The 17,773-nt window shown below is 36.0% G+C and overlaps 1 protein-coding gene across 2 annotated transcripts in view; it reads right to left on the bottom strand.

The window, feature by feature from the left end:
* Positions 1–17,773, bottom strand: part of HBS1L (HBS1 like translational GTPase) — an 81,868-nt gene that overhangs the window by 27,303 nt on the left and 36,792 nt on the right. The window contains exons 6-7 of one of the 2 annotated variants that reach the window (XM_060167742.1): positions 11,333–11,455; positions 2,540–2,648 (exon numbers count right to left, since the gene is read on the bottom strand). In XM_060167742.1, the coding sequence (XP_060023725.1) occupies positions 2,540–2,648; positions 11,333–11,455 (232 nt within the window). The remainder of the gene's footprint in view (positions 1–2,539; positions 2,649–11,332; positions 11,456–17,773) is intronic. The other variant, XM_060167741.1, reaches the window with a different exon arrangement.

The following is a 17,773-nucleotide window of genomic DNA, read 5'->3' as shown; positions in this document are numbered from 1 at the left end:
AAGGGTCAAAGTAATTAGAAAAGCATCGACGAAAGTCTGTACTTAGTAAAAACTCCTGCGTAATATGAAGTAAAAGCTAATGTTTTAAGATTTTGAAAAATCTCAAAGATGAGATCTAAAAATGACCATTCTGGGTTCAGGATTATAATTACTGACTGGTACAAAAGAAAGTATAGGTTGGTTGAATATTTTTTCAGGTGCTTTCTGATATAATTTTGTAACCTTATCTACTATTTTAAAGTGACCGGTCTGTTTTTTTTAAAACCATCTTTCCAAGATTTTCCAATCTTTCCATCTTTCCAATATTTCTACATGAATCTAGAGGCTTAATCTTTCTTTGAGAGTTATTTAAATGATACTGGAAAGCTAATAATTTAGATTGAAGAGGTTAAGCACAGAGTTATTTGTTCTCTATGCAAGGTTCTAATGATTTTTACTTACTGCACTTTCTAGAGAAATATTTACTATCTTTACTATTAGTGAAGAAAAAGTTTGCTGTTTCAGTTTCTTCTAAGAAATGCATTATTCTTTCTTTATAAGCTGCCACTGGGAATCACACTATGTAGAAATCTATGATGCTGAAATCTTGACTCAAAAGTGTTTATGTTTCTCTGTGCTTTCTTGAGACCAAATCAAAACAACAGCCTAAGTATTATCCCTACTATAAATGTCTCCCCAAAATCCTATAAAAGTATTTGAAGTAAATATAGCTTGGTCCTTGAGCAACTATATGCATTCTGAGTATCTCCATTTGTACTTGCAGACCTTTCACATTCTGATGACGTCTCCCACAGGGCCACATCAAAATATTGGCTCACAGGCTGCCTTTTACCTTTATATTATTTCCAGGTTTATTTTTAAAATAAAATGTATTTCTCCAAGGACTCTGATCAATAAATATTTAAACAACTATTCTACGAAAGGAATATGATGATGAACATTAATGGTCCCTGTCCTCATGAAGCATATAGTCTTGTAAGATTTTGAAACGCTTGCATTATACTTGTAAAGCATAGAGGTGGGTTTCTAAGAATTATTTACTTATATTTACTATTTATTTTTTTCTTGATCATTTATTACCCATTATTTTTATAAATATTCACATAGATAACTATGCATTTACTTCTAATATATAGATTAATATACATAGACAAGTCTAGAATCAAGCCTATTTTCTCATTCCCTTTTCTTTGTACTATGCTCATCTGCATGTTGCTTTCTAAACCTTCTGCATAAGATTATAAAATCCTTAGAACAAGGAATTGTGTATTCTATTTATTTTTTCCTCTCTCAATGAAAATAATTCCATAATAGGATTAAATGGCACTCAAGACATGAGAATAAAAAAGGTACTTACGATTCTTACAACCCAACCTTCATTCAGAGAGAAAAGACATACATTGAGCTTTTTGTTACTGAATCAGGATTCAGAATTATTTTAACGGGCTAAAGTTACTCAAATTAAAAATTAACGTTTTCATTCATTCATTTAACTAACATATACTGAATGCCTACTATGTCCTAGATATGGACTTCTTTCCCTCACTAAATTTGAAATCTAATGAATAAAGTCTTGCTTCTATAAAATAAAACAAAAAAAATGAACTAGGTAATCATTAACATTCTTCCCAACCAAGACTCATGGATACTTCTATTAATTTACATAAAAGAATGTTGTAAGGGAGAAAAAAATGGCTGCTGAGTTTGTATTTCCTGAAATTGGGGGAAAAAAATCCTCTATTGTTTATATTTGATAATAGTGTTTCGTGTCTGATAGACAAAATATATATAATTTATAAATAATAGATATAGGAAATGATTGAAAAACCTGAAAACTTTTAAAGAAGTTTAAAGTTAATGTCTTTAGGGGAACTAAGATCCCACATGCTGCACGGTGCGGCCAAAAAAAAAAAAAAAAATAAAGTTAATGTCTTTAAACTGTGCTGTTATGTCTCAAGTAACCCACTTTCCTTGTCTATAAAAACTCCTGAGAGAATCCTAAAGACTGTGAAAAGAAAGAATAAATGAGTGCTACTAAAGTATGACTTATTATCATTTCTCACTAGATATTTGCAATTCTAGGTAAGTTTTATTTTATATTTTGTCTTTGTTATACTGATCCATTTTATTCAGTATGAAAATCTAAAAGAGTTTAAAGATAATAGTAAAAAAATTTTAATTAATGATTCCTTGATTCACCAACTACATTTAATTCCCAAACACTGCTTGCTTACACCATCTAGTGGCAAAGGATTCCCTACCTCACAGTGCTAGATTTCACAAAATCATAGGTTTTTAACGTTAAAGTAGCTATATTTAATTTGTATAAGGAAATTGACAGTGAGGTAGGTTAATATACATAGGTAAGTCTAGAATCAAGCTTAATTTCTCATCCCCTTTTCTTTGTACTATGCCATACTGAGGACCCATTATACTTCAATGATTATATTATGCAAAATTGAAATAGATTCTCTTTCTTACAGTCTAACAAGAAGACAATACTAATTTCAAAAAAGGGGGGAAGGGTTAAAAACCTTACCCAGGCACTTCAAATCCCATAGTTTGCTTCTTTCCAGATACAGTCATTTTAGCAACTTTTGGCACAATTTCAGATTCACTTCGAGATGACTGGGAATCTATTGATTTTCCTAATGAAAGAGTAAAATATAAAAGTCTAGTTAATTCAAATTGATTCCTAGAAATATTTATTACACATTAAATACATATTATGGTAATTTTCACAGAATCACATCTTTATACGTATTTTTTCTCTAAAAAATATTCAGCGAAATTTTAAAATGCTGAAAGAAATTCTTCTGTCACCCTATTCTGGGAAATCCCCCATTGTCAGGACTCTGCTGTGCTTAACCTCCACCAAATCTCTTCCTAATTTTGAACTGACTCTTAAGTTTCAGTATTAAGAGGTCACAAGGTGGTTTCTGCATTGAGCCTCATTCTGACATTATACCTAGACCCTGTATCTCCCTCTCCTACCACACCCTTTCACAATACTAAAATTGTCCAGTCAGTTAGCAGATGGCTAAACTATTTTTAATCGTGATACCTACAAACTGATGAGCAAGTTGAGAGTCTGCTGAATTGTGCTAGATACTGCATATATTTCACTTGCTCACAATACTAGACTTAGTAAGATATTTGATATCTCCACAGAATACGGGGGAAGAAGTCAACATAGAAAAAGTAAATTAAGAACATGAAGGAGAATAAATTACGAGCTAGATCAAAGTAAGACTTTTATGCATTTGATCCTTTATAAAATATATATGAAATTCTTCAGAATGTATCTTTATTATTTTCAGTAAGAGTACCATCAGGATTGGGTCCACATAAAACTATGGAAACCGCATTGCTACACTGGTAAATATATATACAGAAATTACTTTTAAAAATTAGAAAAGATAAATTAATGTACATAATTCATTCAAAATGTTTGCTATTTGCTTACTATATGCCAAGCACTACGCTGGAAATATAGTGGTGAACAAAAGCAGACATAATCCTTGTACTGAGAGAGCTTACAGTCTAGTGGAGAAAACTGATCACAAAAAATAAAATTACGACTGTTATTAGTGTTATAATCTGTATACGGTACTATCAGATTTGGTGACAGGGCACATGAATTAGAGTGCTTCCATAGGAAAATGAGAGTTAAGTGAAGACACGAAAAATGAGCAAGAATAAACTACCCAGAAAGGAAGAGCATTCCAAACAGAGAGTAGCTGTATGAGGGCCCTGCTGTAGGAGGCAGCATGGCCTTCAGAGGGAGTAAAAGCAGAGGGGAGAGGGAACATAGTTAAATGGAGCTGAAGAGGGGGGCAATGGCCAGGCAATGCAGGACCTTTAAGCCACAGCAAAGATCCTAATGCTTTTTCTAACACATCTGGAAGCCAACAAAATGATGTAAGAAAGTGGGGGGAAGGGAAAGAGAAGAGAAGATAAAACAAAGGGTCAAACTCAAAGGAGAAGTCTGGGCTGGAGCATATATTTATGATTCATCAGTACATAATTAGTTGTTGAAGGCACTGACATAAGTGAGATCACCAAGGGAGAGAATACTGAGTAAGAAAAGGAGTGGTCTCAGGACAAAGCCTTGGAAGAAATTCAACCTTTAATCACAGATAGAGGACAGCAAGAAAGAGGACAGTGAGCCTACAAAAAGGTGACAGAGGAGGGCCGGGGAGGATGGTGCCCAGGAAGCTAAGGGAAGTGGCATCACCAGAGTCTGAAGTTGCTGTTCAGTCAAGTGAGACGACTGAAAACATTCACTAGTGACACGATTCCTTTAGATAAAGGTCATTGGTAGAGTTAGCAAGAACCATCTGAGAGAAGTGAGGGAAGGCAAAGCCAGAATGGGTTAAAGAAAAGAAGGTGAGAAAACAGGCAGCAAGTACATGTCCACTATCTCTTACGCATAATTCCAAAATCCAAAAGCTCTGAAAAATTAAGGTTTTTTGTTTTAACTCATTTGGAAGCAAAACCTGACCTGGACTAAAGTGAAGCTTTTTGTAGCCCTTATTTATCCCATTTAAAGTGGAAAGCCATACATTTCAGTGCAGAAATAACAATGTGATGATTAAAGGGTGCTGCCCCAAATTCCACTGGGGTGATCATACCACAGACGTTAATGCTTTTCTCAATCCAAAAAATCTGAGTTCTGAGTCAAATCTGGTCCCAAGGGCTTTAGATAAGCAATTGTAGATATGGACTAATGACCCTCTCAAAAAAATCTGGTCGGAAAGGGAGGAATGTGGTAGAATGGTAGCAAAAGGGAAACATGGCATCATCTGATGGAGAACATAAAACTGAAAGGGCTGGCTGAAAATATCAGGAAGAAAAAAGATCATGTCAGATATTTTAGAATTTCTGAGAATGTAGAGAGGGATGGGACATAAAGCACAGGTAGAAACTGAACTAAAATAGGAGAAAGGCACTTTTACTGTAATAGAAGCCAGATCTCAACATTCTCATACAATGTTGAGAAGCTAGAAGATGAAAACCCCTGACAGTTAGCTTCTATTCTCTCCGTAACATAGCAACAAGTTACCTGGTGAGACTGAGGGTGAATGAGAAAAGTAAAAAGACTGGTGAAGCAAATACAGTTTTCAATAATCTTTGCACAAAGAATGAGTTGAATACACACAAAAACAGGGGAATCGTTGGATAGTATTGAGGGTCCATTTAAGATCTGCAATAACGAATCTGCAGTGGAATCCATCTGCCTATCCATGTGGCTTTTTCCAGCAAGGTTCAGCCATTCAGGAACATGCACAGAGAAGACACTGACTGCTTCATTCAGAGTGAAGTTTCTACCCAACAGGTACAAAAAAAGGGCAGAGTAACAAGGTGGTTGAAGGTACTGGCAACAAAAGGGGGGAAAGTTATTGAAATGATAAATAATGAGCTCTAAGCTGAATTAAACAAATAAAATGACAAAGGAAGAGTACTGATGTACTGAAAGAAAGTTGAGGGGTCCAAAGGTCAAGAAAAGGTAACAATGTAAGAAGTACAACTAGGTGGCTGTTGTCAGAATGGGACAAGCGGTTTCATGATTTCGGAAGAGGCGGAGTTACAGTGAATTGCTGACGAGAGGGGAAGGTCACTGGAAATGAGGGGGTCAAGGAACTGCAAGTCCAGGCCGCTGGACTTGTTTCTTCACATTGATGCACAAGCTATGATCATGAAGAGTTTAGGGTGTAGAAGAACACTGTCAGCCAGCTTCCAAAGTCTTGATGAATAAGGAAAAGTAACCATGAGATTGTTCAGGAGATGAGAGCAGTGAAGAGTAATAAAAGGCTGGTTCGGGCAAAAGACAGAAACTTCAAAGGAGCAGAGATGGAAGGGGAGAAAAGGAAGGAGGGTGGGTGAAGGAATAATTGTTGGAAAAGGCAGAAAAGAAAATAAAGTTGACCTTCCAGACCCTGGGGTTTGAGAGGATATACATGAAGTAAGGCAAGGAAGTAGAAAAAAACACTAGGAAAACAGATTGAGAATTGTGGAGGGGTTTGATTTCCAGGATAAAAGCAGTTCCAAAGTTCTAGCAAAGGTAAAAAAGAGTGAGAGGTGAGTGAGTGATAAGGAAGGAGGAAACTGAGAGCATGATGGTGATGGTGATGGTGATGGTGATGGTGATGGTGAGGGAGAGGAGGGGGCAGGGCAGTCGTGTGTGTAGGTGGGGAGAACACCCTGACTGATAGAGGCATGGCAGACTTTGGCCTCTGTCAAAACAGGGAAAAAGAACCGTAAAGCATAAAAACGTCTCAGTCCAGGCTATACAGGGCTAATCCCCACTTCCTATTAAGATTAATTTTAATACCTTCTATTTTGTGTGTAAAAAATCCCTTGACTCACTTATACATTTAGTACATTGAAATACTGTTAATGTTGACTTTTTTAAAAAAGTAGGTGGATCTTTAAGCAAAGAAAAGTCACAATATGAACCTGTAATATTTCTGGGGATGCAGTAAATATATTATTTTTCATTTCTGGTGATCCTATCTAGAGGATATCAAACCTCAAACCTAAGATGTAGTATTTCAAAAATTTGGTTATGTAAATGAAAGTATTTTTTAGAGGAAAAAGTACTACAGATCTGAATATAACCCATTAAAGCAATGGTTCATAAACTTTTTTATTTAGGTCAGATACCCCTTTGAAATAGCTAATGAAAACAATGGGACACTCTTGGCAGAGAAATACAACACACACAAAATTTTGCATGCTATTTCAAGGGGTTCAATAATTCCAATCCTAGAACCCTCCACTTGAGAGATAACCTTGATTCAGGCTATTTTGGAAATATGTTAATTCAATTTGATGTTCTCCATAGTCAATGAAAACATACATTTAGTAAATTTTCCATTAAGCTGTTATTAATGGCAATGTGACATACTTTGACTTATCCAACCGCATTATACAGTCCCCCTCGTAACTAGCATCATGCTGATGACAGGCAAAATCTACTGACAGGTCAGAAATGAACTAATAACTAAAATAATCAGTCATGGATCAGTAAGAGATACATATATCCATCACATAAAAGTGTAAAATGTTTACTGTATTCCTTCATCTTCCCCAACCAAATAACAAATCCATTTTCTGTATAACAACCTCAAGAAACTGAGCACTGAAAGTCCCAAAATAATGGCAGCATATGGAATGAGTACTGGATGCAAATAAGGAGCTTGGATTCTGATTCCTGCTCTGCCACTAATTAACTGTTACCTACTTTACAGCTTAAACAGTTCATTTAATTTCACTAGCTTCCGTTTTCTCGTCTACATAATGAAGTAAATTAAACGGTTTCTAGTTCTGTGGATGTATGTGTCTGTGACTCCCAAACCATTAAGGTGTCCTTTAAATCAAATAGCCTACTAGGAGGTTAAAATGTGCCATTCCAAAGAAAAGTACCAATGTCCTCCCCCAAGTCATGTAAAACCCACCCACCAAATCATAGTCACCAGAAAGAAACATGTTCTGAAGATTCATATATTAGTGATTAATATATTAGTGATTAGTGTTCAGTCTCTAGTAGGATGAAGAATTGATCATCTTTTAGATTTTTCATTTGGATGAAAATAACAGCTACCCAGTTAATCAAGTCCAACCTGCTTGTTTTGTAGACAAAAAAAACCAACAACAACAAAACCAAGGAACAAAGAAGTGACTTCACCTTAGCAGCAGGGCATGTACTTAATTAATCAGCTCACCTACCTGTCCACTTCTCCTTTCTCATACTCCATTTGTCTCTAAAGCAACGCTTCTTCTACCCCTAGTGGTTACCCCTTGCTGGACTACTTCTTCCAGAATTCTACTGTTTCCTTCCTGGGGTTAAGATCTAAGCAGCAAAATCTACTTGGCTCTGTCTCTTGAATATGAAGTTATCTAGGTCCCTTTCCTGAAGACATTTTTCAATGTATATTCCTTTGTAAAGGATTCAAAGCCAAATTTCCCTAGCACCACACGACTGTCATAGACTTGATGAATTTAATGAAACTTCCTGCTTACATATCCACAAGATTTACGCTCTTTCGACTAATTCCTTTGGTCTTTACAACACAATCAATATTAGACTAACTAGCTCTTTGAGGATAAGAAATGCCTCATACACCTGTCCACATAGTACAAAGCACACAACACAGTGCTCTACTCACAACAAGCATTCAAGAAACAGAGTTTAATGATCAACCCCTAAGGGTTTAAGTTTTGAAACCTTGAGTTGATCTCTATTGTTTTTGCAAGTTATCTTAGTTCTCTTCTTAAGGCAATAACCTCAATTTACTCTCTACCTACTTCCTGCACTTATAATCAGCCACCTTGGACTTCCCTGGTGGTACAGTGGTTAAGAGTCCGCCTGTCAATGCAGGGGACACAGGTTCTATCTCTGGTCAAGGAAGATCCCCTATGCCGCGGAGCAACTAAGCCTGTGCACCACAACTACTGAGCCTGCGCTCTAGAGCCCGCGAGCCACAACTACTGAGCCCAGGTGCTGCAACTACTGAAGCCTGCGCCCCTAGAGCCCGTGCTCCACAAGAAAAGCCACTGCAATAAGAAGCCCACGCACCGCAATGAAGAGCAGCCCCCGCTCGCGGCAACTAGAGAAAGCCCATGTGCAGCAACGAAGTCCCAACGCAGCCATAAATAAATAAGTGAATGAATGAATAAATAAATAAAATACCAGCCACCTCCTAGTGTTTAGAGCGCTGGGTTCTAGAAAGTCCACCTGGCACTTCCTATGGGCACTCTTGTACGCTTTCCTGCCAGGAGGTTTTTATATGCTCTTTTTTACCTTCACAGCAACCACGCAGAATGGGTATAATTATTCCTACTTTACTTTAGAGAAACTAAAGTTCAAAACAGTTGATTTGCCAAAGATTATGCAGCCTTGGGCAGTGACAGAGCTAGATTTAAAAAAAAGGTATGAATCATATTTTTTTCTTTGATGTGGACCATTTTTTTTTTAAATCTTTATTGAATTTGTTACAATATTGCTTCTGTTTTATGTTTTGTTTTTTTGGCCCCGAGGCATGTGGGATCTTAGCTCCCTGACCAGGGATCGAACCCGCACCCCCTACATTGGAAGGTGAAGTCTTAACCACTGGACCGCCTGGGAAGTCCCTCAAAGAGTTTATACACTATTCTGAGACAATTATAAACACTGTGGAGATTAAGGTGTAGAAAGAATAAGCAAGAGTATTCTATGTATGCACCTGAGTAATTAGGAACAACTTAACAAATGAAATGAGATTTGATCTGACCCTGAAAAATAAACAAAAAGGAGGAGAAAATAACATGGAAAAGTCATTTGTAAGGGTTAATGGGGCAAATATTCTGAAAAAGACTGGGCAGTGATCAATAAATTTTTAAAGACTATATAACTGAAGCTTTGAAGGAAAGAACTCTTTAAAACAAAAAAGATCTTTTATAGATTTATTTTCAAGGACTATTTTCTCATTCAATAAGTAGAAAGTAAAACAATATTAAATATTCTAAATTAGGGAAGATAATAATTGAGACTATTTAGAAATGGGAAAGGCTAAATTAAGAAGAGGTAAGAGAAAAAACCATAGAAACTTATATGTAATAATGATTTCTTCATAAAAGATGCTGCCATGTCTCATCAGTCTATAATTCCCTAACTTCTCCGTAGCCATTAATGAGGCATCCCCCACTCTTCAGTCCTAGGGTGCTTTAAACTCTACGGATATCTTCCACCCTGCAGTAATCAGTTCTAATCAGCATGGCTGGAAATCTAAGGCTCTGCCACCAAAACATTCACGACCTTGAGCCTTGACCTAGTCATCAAATACTCCAGAGACTGAGTTTATCCCATGTGCAAAATAAGGGTATCACCACCAATACCATCTACCTGACAAAGATTTTGTAATAAATATTATACTTGTAAAAGCACACCAACTATTTTAAAATATTCTCAACAACAACAAAAAAGACCTTATTCTATGGAATTATCTCATCATTGTTCATAGAATATCCTTGCCAGAAAACTCATAAATCAAAAATAATTACTGAAGTTTGTGGTCAATACATATTTACTGTAAGTATCTTTAGTTTGACTGGATGTTGTTGCACCCATTAACCGCCTTTATTTTTTAAATGATTTTAGGCATTTATAGGATCAAAAAGTGCTAGAATAAACATGCACCTAGTCACAGATAAGCAGTAACACAAAAAGTATACCTCACCTTGGCTTGAACCCAGTGGTTTTTTTAATTCGCTTAAGTGTCATACAAGTTAAGTTTCAAGAGTACATACAAAAAAAGAGAAGAACATGCTAAGCTGATGTTCATCTGGAAAAGTAAATGTGAGAGAATGACCAATAAAATTTTTAAGTTAAGGATAATGATAGGGGACTAGAACTACCAAGATATCAAATATCATAAAGCTGAAGTAAGTTAAAATGTGGTAATGGCACAAAAATAGCTTGATGAATTAGAACAGAGCATCTGTAAATGAACCAATTAATAGTAATATATTTATGTTTGCTATACATAAAAATAAGAACTGAATGTTCTTATAGGAATATATAGGTTACACAGTTTTAAGTAGGAATTCAACATATGCAAAGAGATGTTTCAAATCAGTGGGAAGAGAATGGGTTATATTCAATATTGTATTGGGAATACTGGCTATCCATTTGAGAAAAAGACTCTATCATACGTTTATGGTTTTTCATACATAAATTCCTTGTTGATTAAAGATATGAAGAATAATATAAAAATATATTTGATTTTCAAATAAGGAAGACTGACAAATTTTACATAAAATTTTTAAAAATTTTCCCTGATTAAAGATACCACAAGCAAACATAAAAGTATGTGAGGAAATACATACAAGGGGTTAATATATGTGTGTGTGTGTGTGTGTGTGTGTGTGTATGTGTGTGTGTGTATAAAGAGCTCCTACAAACCAATAAATAGACCAGTTCAAAATACACAAGTCAAAGAAAGGTGTGGCAGAGGAAACGGGGGTGGGGGGGGTGGGGACGGATAAGCAGGAGGAGCAAGGGGAGGACTGAAAAGAGGAGCTGGTGGAAGGGGGGGACAAACGGAAAAACGGCACAGAGGAATAAGTAAAAGGATTTCTACTTTTTTTTATTAGCATCCAGCGTTGCAAAGGGAAATGGGGAAAAGAGCACTATCTGACACCGTTGGCAAGAGTACAGCCTGGTACAACCATTGGCAGGGAGAAAATTTGATAAAGTAAAAAACTTTACTATATACACTATATTTCTGGGAATGCATTCTACAGAAATACTAACGCTACTGTGCAACAATGTATGAACAACATTGTTTACCGTGATGATGTCTGTAATGGTGAAAAAACTGTAGATGTACCTCAATAAGGGAATCGTTAAACAAATTATGATGTATCCAAACAATGAAATAATTTGCTTCAGATAACATAGTAAACCTACATGCTTGAAAAGAAAACAATAACACATTAAATGGGAAAAGCAATTGCAATATTATACAGCAAAGATGCTACATTATTATGTTATTGGCATTAAAAAGTCTACAAGAATGTAAGTGAACTTTTAAAAGAGATTACCTCTACAGAGAGAGAAAGAGAAATATCGTATGAATCCCTTATATGAAGAATCTAAAAAGAAATGATACAAATGAACTTATTTACAAAACAGAAACAGAGACTCACAGACTTAGAGAACAAACTTATGCTTACCAGCGGGGAAGGGTGGGGAGAAGGGATAGTTAGGGAGTTTGGGACTGACATGTACACACTGCTATATTTAAAATGGATAACCAACAAGGACCTACTGTATAGCACAGGGAACTCTGCTGAATGTTATGTGGCAGCCTGGATGGGAGGGGAGTTTGGGGGAGAATGGATACATGTATATGTATTGCTGAGTCTCTTTGCTGTGCACCTGAAACTATAACAACATTGTTAATCAGCTTTACTCCAATATAAAATAAAAAGTTTAAAAAAAAAGTTATTACTTCTAGAGAGTGATATTAGGAAAGAGAGGAAGTGACTTTTCATATCAAAATTTACATACTTCTATGTTACAATGACTATGTATAATTTTTATAATTAAAAACCTTTAAGTGAGAAGCATATATATTAAAACATTTCAAAACACTAAAAACTTATTTCTATACTATTCTTCAGAGATGCTCTTGATTTTTTCTTATTTCATGTTTTGAAACAAAGGTACAAAGTTCATCCAATCAATAATCCAATGACAACTTTATATTCAGAATGCTCTAGTAAGGCTGAAAGTAATGCTCTAAACAGTTTTGTCTTTTGTGTTAAGTAACCCCTTGTTAGGCTCTGAGGCTTCTTGACAGCAAGGACTGAATCTTTTGGATTTTTCTATTTCCGCAACCAAAGTATGTGATACATGGCACATCATTTATACATGTCTGTTGAATGCTGAATTGAATAAACAAAATAATTTCCTAATAGCTCTTTCAATGCTCTAATAAATTCCTAAAGGAATGAAGGTGAAAACTAAAGGGAATTATAAATGTGACGTCTTTGAACATGTCATCTCTTACGGGGAAAAAAAAACATGGTCAAATCTATCCTGCTCTTCTCAGATTTTCTAAAGCAGGATTTCTCAACCTCAGGACTACTGACATTTTGGGCAGGATATTTCTCTGATGGAGGCAAAGGGGTGTCCCAGGTATTGCCGGATGCTTAACAGCATCCCCAAAATGTCTACAGACAGAGCCAAATGTCCTTTGTGGGGCAAAATCACCTCCAGTTGAATACTGCTCTAAATAGTTATTAACAAAAGAATTAAATACATATTATACACCCAATAACCACTCCATGTCAAAATCCTCCAATTCAACTCTCACTTGAGAGTCTGGTCAAGTAGGTAAGACATAGACTCTGCTGCCACATAGCCTGGGTTGAATACAGGCCCTGCCACTTTAGTTATGTGACTTCAAGTAAGTCACTTCACTTCCCTCAGTGCCTAGTTTCCTCATCTGTAAAATGGTAACAATATTAGAACCTACCTAATAGGTATGTTAAGAGAATTTAATGAGTTAACACATGTTAAGTGTTTAGAGTAATGCCTGGCATATATTAAGTACTGAATGATTCACACCACATTGAATCTATAGACACAAATTACTCTCTGACAATCACATATTAATTCATGGTGGGGAGGGAAATTGTCAGCTGTATGACACTGTGCTAGGTATTGGAATAGAGAGATCAAAGAATAAGACATGATTCCTATCCTCAAGAAACCTTAAGTCTAATAGAGATACCACACAAACATTATTACAGTATGAACTGATATAATGCAGGTACAGTGACAGTGCATAGGAAAGGTACTAACCCACCATACTGGAAGAATTAGGCAAGGTTTCCTTCAAAAGATTCCTAATGAATCTTGGAGGGAAAAATAAGGAACAGGGGCTCAGGGAATGTGACACAATGCATACAACTGACAGTAGATCAGCATGGCTGGGATATAGGGAAAGAGATTAATTGTGTGAGACTTAAGGACAGAAAAACTGGCAACTCATTTAGGGCCACATATAACATTTAGGTACTTAACTTGATTTTGAAACATAAGAGCCACTAAAAGAATTTAAGCATTGGTATGACATACCATATTGTGCTTTAAAATGAATTGTGGAGACAAGACTGAGAGAAAGCACATAGAAAATTGTTGTACTGATATGCGTAAGGAATTCTATGAACTGACGTAAGATAAGAACGATGGCGATGGAGAAAGGGTTATTTAAAAGATACTACAAGGTAAAATTAGGAACGTTTGCTGCCGGAATGTATGTAGGAAAGTGAGAGAAAGAACAGTTCCCAAATTTTCTAGCAAGGAAAAGTGGATGCCTATGTCATTACCCAATAGAGAATACATTCCAGAGAGCTAAAGAAGTCTGCTGGTCAGGATATTGCTTCTCTTCGATAGTCTTTTATTCAAGTGCAAAATTAGAGCAGTCCATAGAGGAACTGCTTCGTCCTAAATAGATGGAGATTGCCACCAATATTTTGTGGTTTTTTAAACACTGCTTACACACTATCTCGGGTCTTTAGAGTTTTTCAAGTTAAATTATAACATTTACTTGTCATGGGGGACACAAGATGACTAATACTCTCTGTTATCAGGTAGCTTTCATTCTAGATGTGATGCACATGTAGAATGACAAGACTGAAAGAAAATATAAACAAAGAAATTAAGAGAATTTTGCATGAGACCACAAGTGCTATGACTACAGCTGAGCAAGCACTAGAGCATAGGAAATAAGTAAGAGGGGCAAGCATGAAAGACAATATAGTAACAGAATATGGTGATGAATTAAATGTTAGGGAGGCAAAAAAACAGAGATCTAAATCCCTAGGGCTCTAAATTAGATATGAATATAGAACACATTGGATCTGAGATTCTTTCAAGACAAATAGAAATTGGATAGAAACCTGGATAATTGAGTCTGCAGAACAGAAGAAATGAGAGCACCATTAAAACACAAGAAGTAACTTGAGACCTGGAAATGGATGAAATAACGTACAGAAAATGAAAGGTGAGAAGGTAGCAAATGTCCAATGAAGGAATGCTGGCTAACAGAGCCAGGCAGAAAATAAGCGTTCACATTCCTTGTACAGTCCCTACATGGAATTGAGGTTCATGCAATCATGCAAATTTGCAGGTTGCATTATTAAAGGTCATTTGGTGCAGTCCACCATTTTACAGAAGAAAATTTAAGTAGATTTCTAAAGATCACGTGCCTGGTAAATGGAGTCTTTTTCTCCAGGCTGTTTCCAAGGCACCCTCTCCGTTCTACCATGTTTCTGGTTGCACTTCCTCAGGACCTCATGGAAGGGGATTTCCCAAGATAACCAAACCAGGTTTATTTTGAAGTTAAAAGTATACTAAACTTGCTCAATCAAGTGCCTCTATAAAATGTTAATGCTCTGTCCAAATCATGATTTTCTGATTTTTAGTATCTACTCAGATACTTCTGATAATAATGTTCAAATCAGTAATGCTGACTTCATTTAACGTTTGCATTTCAAAATCTCCTAAGAATACAGTTACAGCCTAGCAGTTAAATCATTCTCAGCATAACAAAGAAGTTTCTATTTAGTACAATTTTTATTTCCAGTGGGAAATTACAAGGGTAGGCTAGTCTTCCTCTAATAACAAACATCTAGATACTATCTTCTTCACCTTTTGCTTATGCTCATTTTAGGTGGGAAACATGACATTTAGGGTCTAAAGCATACGTTATAGCATAATACTATCAATTTTAGGTCACACGTGATAATCCCAAATTCTTTTATTTATTTATTTTTTTGCGGTACACGGGCCTCTCACTGCTGTGGCCTCTCCCATTGCAGAGCACAGGCTCCGGATGCGCAGGCTCAGCGGCCATGGCTCACGGGCCCAGCCACTCCGCAGCATGTGGGATCTTCCCGGACCGAGGCACAAACCCGTGTCCCCTGCATCGGCAGGCGGACTCTCAACCACTGCGCCACCAAAGAAGCCCCCCAAATTCTTGAAAATGATAATTCCAGACCAAAATGATGTGACTTGAAATAAAAAACCTTTATTGTATATTTTGATGGAGCATATATTGTTTTCATCTGTATTGTAAAATATCAATATAAGTATGTGCCTTACCTCTCCAACTAACCTCTGAGTTCCAAGTGTATTTTTAAAACTTTTTCCACAAGATCCAGTCCAGTGGCCTAGTACATACTAGACACTCAAATATTTACTAAGATTACATAATCTGATATATGGAAAAAAGTAATATATTCTCTGAGCCAGGGATTCTCAGCTTGGGAGGAGAAGGTAGATCAAGAAAACAAGCACAGCCTTGCCCCCGCCCCCTCTGAAAATCATTGTCACTGACAGATCTGATGCTGACAAGAAAGTGGTATATCTCAGGTGTCCTGGGACAGAAAAAATTATTGAGAATGACTTATCTGGTATAAAACTAATTTTATAGATGAAGAAGTGAGGTTCATGTAAGTTAAACAATTTGTCCAGTTTAACATTCTTTGCAAATTATATCTTGTTGCCTGGTCTGAGGTTCATAACTAAAAAGATGTTTGAAGATCTGTCTCAAGTCAGGAAACTAGTTCAAATGACCTTTTAAGGTTCCTGCCCTCATACTCCTAGTTTTAAAAAATAACTACTTAGCCTATTCAGTGAGAATCTCTCCCCCACATATATATCATTAAATCTCTAAATGACATCAGCTGTAAAATGTTTGAACATTTTAATACTATTAGCCACATCAAATAGGGTATTAGTTAATTAAAACTGTTCTCTAGGAAATAACATTCTTAAATCCAATTAAAAACAACCAAGGGTTATACCCCAATAAAGATGTTAAAAAAAAAAAAAAAAACCAAGGTTTGTTTTTTGGTTTGTTTCACATAAAATCCATAACTAAACATGAGAGGATTACAAGGGACATTTTAAAAAATAAGCTTGTTTACCTGATGGCATTAAGTAATTTCAAATTTGAATAGGACCTATAAAGATGTTGAAACACTAGTTCAGAACAGTAGTTTTTGTTTAAATTTAAAATGCCCTTTATAATTTTTTAATCAATATTTTTAAAGTAGTCTGTGGATCAAACTGGGACGTAAAAATTGACTCCACGTTTAAAAATGTGTGCTGCAGTTAGAAAATGAAAAAAGGGAAAACACAGGATACAAAATTGTATGTATAACTGTATGTACAAACCTTAATAACATAAAAAATAAAAATGCATAGGAAAAAAAACTAAAAGGAAATGTGGCAAAACACAAGATTTTTGTCTTTGGGTAAGAAAATCATGAGTGGGACTTTCCTGGTGGTGCAGTGGTTAAGAATCCACCTGCCAATGCAGGGAACATGGGTTCAAGCCCTCGTCTGGGAAGATCTCACATGCCGCGAAGCAACTAAGCCCGTGCACCACAACTACTAAGCCTGTGCTCTAGAGCCTGCAAGCCACAACTACTGAGCCCGTGTGCCACAACTACTTAAGTCCGTGCGCCTAGAGCCTGTGCTCTACAACAAGAGAAGCCACCGCAGTGAGAAGCCCGCGCACCACGATGAAAAGTAGCCCCCACTCACCACAACTAGAGAAAGCCCACACGCAGCATCGAAGACCCAACGCAGCAAATAAATAAATAAATAAATGACAAAAAAAGAAAGCAAATCATGAGTGATTTTTCCCCTTTTTCTACATTAAAAATATATTACTTTGATATTTAGGAAAATAGTAAGTTAATAGGTGATTTGAAAGACTTCAAAAGGAAGAAATTCTTTTTGTATTTATATGGTTAAGATAGAAGACAAGTTTACAACTTAAAATCATTCAGATCAAAACACCCTGAGTTTAAAAAACATTTAAGGTTCTTTTTTTTTAAACTGAGGTTTTCCAGGTAAATACAATTTTTGCCATCAATCATTATAGTTCCTATAAATGTTTCAATATGGGCATACCCACAAAAATAAAGATTTTCAAAATTTCAAAGAAATGAGTGTTAAATTTTCAATGAAAAACTATTTCAAATAGAAAATCATTTCACTGAATCTGACTACACGTTTAAATTCTAGTTACCAGATGTACATTCAGAAAGCACACCAACTAGGCTACAAAGAATAAACCACTTCCTTCAATATTACAACCACACTGTGATTTCTTTAGTATGAATTATGTTTTCATTTTAAAACAACCTTCATATAGCATAAACTGCCTCATCAAATCCATTATGCAGTATCCATCTCCTATGACAC

The sequence above is a fragment of the Lagenorhynchus albirostris genome, chromosome 12, assembly GCF_949774975.1.
Source record: "Lagenorhynchus albirostris chromosome 12, mLagAlb1.1, whole genome shotgun sequence".
NCBI lineage: Eukaryota > Metazoa > Chordata > Mammalia > Artiodactyla > Delphinidae > Lagenorhynchus > Lagenorhynchus albirostris.
The sequence above is the reverse complement of the archived record's forward strand: the minus strand, read 5'-3'. Positions and strand labels throughout refer to the sequence as shown.